The 3,578-nt window shown below is 35.6% G+C and overlaps 1 protein-coding gene across 1 annotated transcript in view; it reads left to right on the top strand.

Annotated features, from left to right (window-relative positions):
* Nucleotides 1–3,578, top strand: part of LOC107592662 (RUN domain-containing protein 3B-like) — a 21,164-nt gene continuing 17,586 nt past the window's right edge. The window contains exon 1 of the mRNA XM_016282205.1: nt 1–180. Coding sequence (XP_016137691.1) covers nt 86–180 — 95 coding nt within the window. The 5' untranslated portion in view covers nt 1–85. The remainder of the gene's footprint in view (nt 181–3,578) is intronic.

Raw genomic sequence — 3,578 nt, forward strand, 5'->3', positions numbered from 1 at the left:
TGAGTCAGTCAAAGCACTGATCCTAAGCATCAGAAGAGAAAAAGACGCGAGGAAATAAACAGCTGTGCATCAGAAAGAGACTATCATGGCATCGTTAAATCTCGGGTTCAACGGGGCTCGTAAAAAAGCTGTAGCGCGTATCAGAGCCGTAGAGAGGAGGAATCTGATCACCGTTTGCAGGTAACATCTGATTACACATTCATCATCATTGCAGCACACCGGCGCACGGGACATGTGGGATGATGTCATTGTTATTATTTTTTTAGCAAGTTAGGTTTTGTGTGTGTAAATTGCTGATGCTGGAACAGGGGAGATGCACCGCGCACAGAAGCGCTGGTCTGAGATCTGTCATCAGAGCATCACGCACGCCATGTAGATGGAGTCCTAAGAGAAAGCACAGTGGTGATGTCTACTGAATGATTCGTGCAACATGGCATATACATTGTGTTCCAAGGTACTTCAAAGAATGCATGTCAAAAATGTTGTTTTTTCTATGGTATGTTAAAAAAAAGGAAAAAGGCACGGTAGAATCATAACACTCATCTAAAAAAACAAAAACAACGTTTGGACATGGTTAAAAAAATAACAATAAATAAATAAAACACAATGCAATGGTACATGTGCCAAAAAAAAAAAAAAACAGAGATAGAGTACACATGAATATTTTATACCATTTGATGGCAGTTTTTTTATATTAGGAAAGCTTGTGTCTTATAGCTGGTGATGACTGAAACTTAACAAGGATTTTAACTAGTAGGGAATGAAGAGCTTAAAGGGATAGTTCACCCAAAAATGAAAATTCTGTCATCATTCACTCACCCTCATGTCGTTCCAAACCTGTACGAGTTGCTTTCTTATGTTGAAATATTTTATACCATTTGATGGCAGTTTTTTTATATTAGGAAAGCTTGTGTCTTATAGCTGGTGATGACTGAAACTTAACAAGGATTTTAACTAGTAGGGAATGAAGAGCTTAAAGGGATAGTTCACCCAAAAATGAAAATTCTGTCATCATTCACTCACCCTCATGTCGTTCCAAACCTGTACGAGTTGCTTTCTTATGTTGAACACAAAAGAAGATATTTTGAAGATTGCTGGTAATCAAGCAGTTGCTGGTTGCCATTGACTTCCGTACTATTTTTGTTTTCCTACTATGGAAGTCAATGGCAACCAGCAACTATTTGATTACCAGCAATCTTCAAAATATCTTCTTTTGTGTTCAACATAAGAAAGCAACTCATACAGGTTTGGAACGACATGAGAGTGAGTACATGATGACAGAATTTTCATTTTTGGGTGAACTATCCCTTTAAATACGCAAAACCTTGAGAACTATCTTGAGAACTTTCTGACCCATTTTGTGTGATATATTGTATTGCTGAGAGTTGTAGTATCTCTTTGCCGAAGGAAGTGGATACAGTACATCTTCTTGGATGTTTGGATTGGTATGCTATCATACCAATCAATTATTTCTGCAGAATACACTATATATAGTATGTGTATTTTACCTTGATGACTTGCTACCTTTGCCAAAATGTGCAGTATGCAACTAGATCACACTACACTGGACACTGTATCCCAAAATGCAGTGAGCTCAATTTGACCTTCTATTAAGTGTGACTTGTGAATCAGAAGTGATATCAACTTGACTTATTTTTTTGATAAAAGTTTGCCATGTGCCAATGTTTAAAACATTTATTGTTGCATATGCAGTGTGTTTTATTTAACATACTACAATAAATGCAAAATATGCAACCTAGACTCACTGGAAAACCATGCCTCTACCTAATTTAGTTGTAAACAATTATTTGTAAACTAATACACTTTGATGTCTGGATCACATAACCAACTCCATATGTATGGCTTTTCTAACGTACTAAACTTGTTCGGTAGCCCACCTGGTACAGCAATGCACTTGCGATGCGAGCCCTGTGAATCATGAGTCATGATAAAATAGTTCAAAGCCTTGTGTAATCAAGCCAAAATGGCATGGTTCCTTTAGCAAATACATTTTTATCTAAGGTCTGCTTTTGTTAACACTATAGGCTTAGTGTACAGTTTAGTGTAGGTGGTTTATTTTCAAACAGACAGTATCAAACTCAAATATCAGAACGATAAAAGTTTAATACAGACTTTGTTTTTGTTTTTTTATAAAACTGAACACACTTTTGGGCCATTCACTGGACATTTCACTTTGAAAGTGTTGAGAAATGTGCAAGAAGCAACGTAATAAAGCGTTGCCAGATTCACATTGTTTTAAATAAAACTGAATGTACTTTTAATGCCATATATTTAATGCCATATTCGCTGGAATAAGGTTAATTACATTTATATGTCTAATTAGGCAACACCACAAAGGGCACATTCGAAGCAGGAAAAGCGTCAGTCTGAACACAAATGAATGTCATACCCATGAGGGGGCACAGCAGGAATCAGCCAATCAAAAGGCTTTGAGTGTGACGTGTCCACACATGTACAATCACAGTAAGACCGAAGCTCACAGCTCTGTGTCTGAGGAAGAAAGAACAGAGGAATAGATAAGCAAAATCCATTTCCTCTCCTGTTTATTCTGTGATATCTGATCCAGAGTTCGTTCAGGACTGAAATAAGTCACTGCAGGTTTTTTTTTTTTTTTGAGTGATGAAAGTCTGACGTTCAAAGAATTGTGAAAGGAAGTTCATGTTGTCAGAACGTCTTGAATGAAGATATTTGATTGTAATCTGAATAATTGCTCTAGACCAATGCTCATAAAAAGGCCATGAAACTTCAAAGAAGTCCAGAGAATTTGGGACCGTCTAAACTGAAATGTCAGGCTGGGTTAATCTACGTGAGTTGCCACAGGATGGCTACTTCAGAAATTCTGTTGATGGTTTTATGAGTATCAGACCGTGACAATTTTGTGTGGTTATTTTAAAGTGTTTTCAAATCTCTCTCTGTGCCATAAAATACTGTGTATCAATAAACATTTCAATAAGCAGTAATATAATTGGTGCCACATGACTTTATTACACTGCGAAAGTTTTACCATTATCACACTTACTGTAAGTGTTATTTTAGTATAATTTATATATAATTATAATAATATTTGGAATTAGCTTTTATATTTATATTGCCAGTTTTCATTTTAATCATCAATTAGGGGTTAAGTAATTTTGTTATGTGCTTATGACATTTTAAAAATGTTTTTAAGCATGTTCCTATTTAGCTTTATTTTAATTTCATTTTTAGTCATTTTAGTAATTATTTATTTTGGTTAGTTGCCAAGGCAACATTTCCCTTTTTTTCAAGTTTAAGTTTTTAATGTAATCTATATATATATATATATATATTATTATTTTATTTGTGCTTTATTTAATGTACCAACAATTTGTAATAGCTTTAGTTTTAGGCATAAGAAGGAGAATTTTAACATTCCAAAGAATGCACACATAAGCTTTCAGGTGTTTGCAAATCCTTGGCATGCTGCTGTGCATTTCATACCAGTTTTGATTTGTACGTTTTTTTTAAAGATGATATCAAACAGTTACCCCCCCCCCCCCCCCCCCCCCCCCCCACCCCCCACCCCTCTCTTTCTTTTT

Source organism: Sinocyclocheilus grahami, unplaced genomic scaffold (assembly GCF_001515645.1).
Source record: "Sinocyclocheilus grahami isolate Dianchi unplaced genomic scaffold, SAMN03320097.WGS_v1.1 scaffold9.1, whole genome shotgun sequence".
NCBI lineage: Eukaryota > Metazoa > Chordata > Actinopteri > Cypriniformes > Cyprinidae > Sinocyclocheilus > Sinocyclocheilus grahami.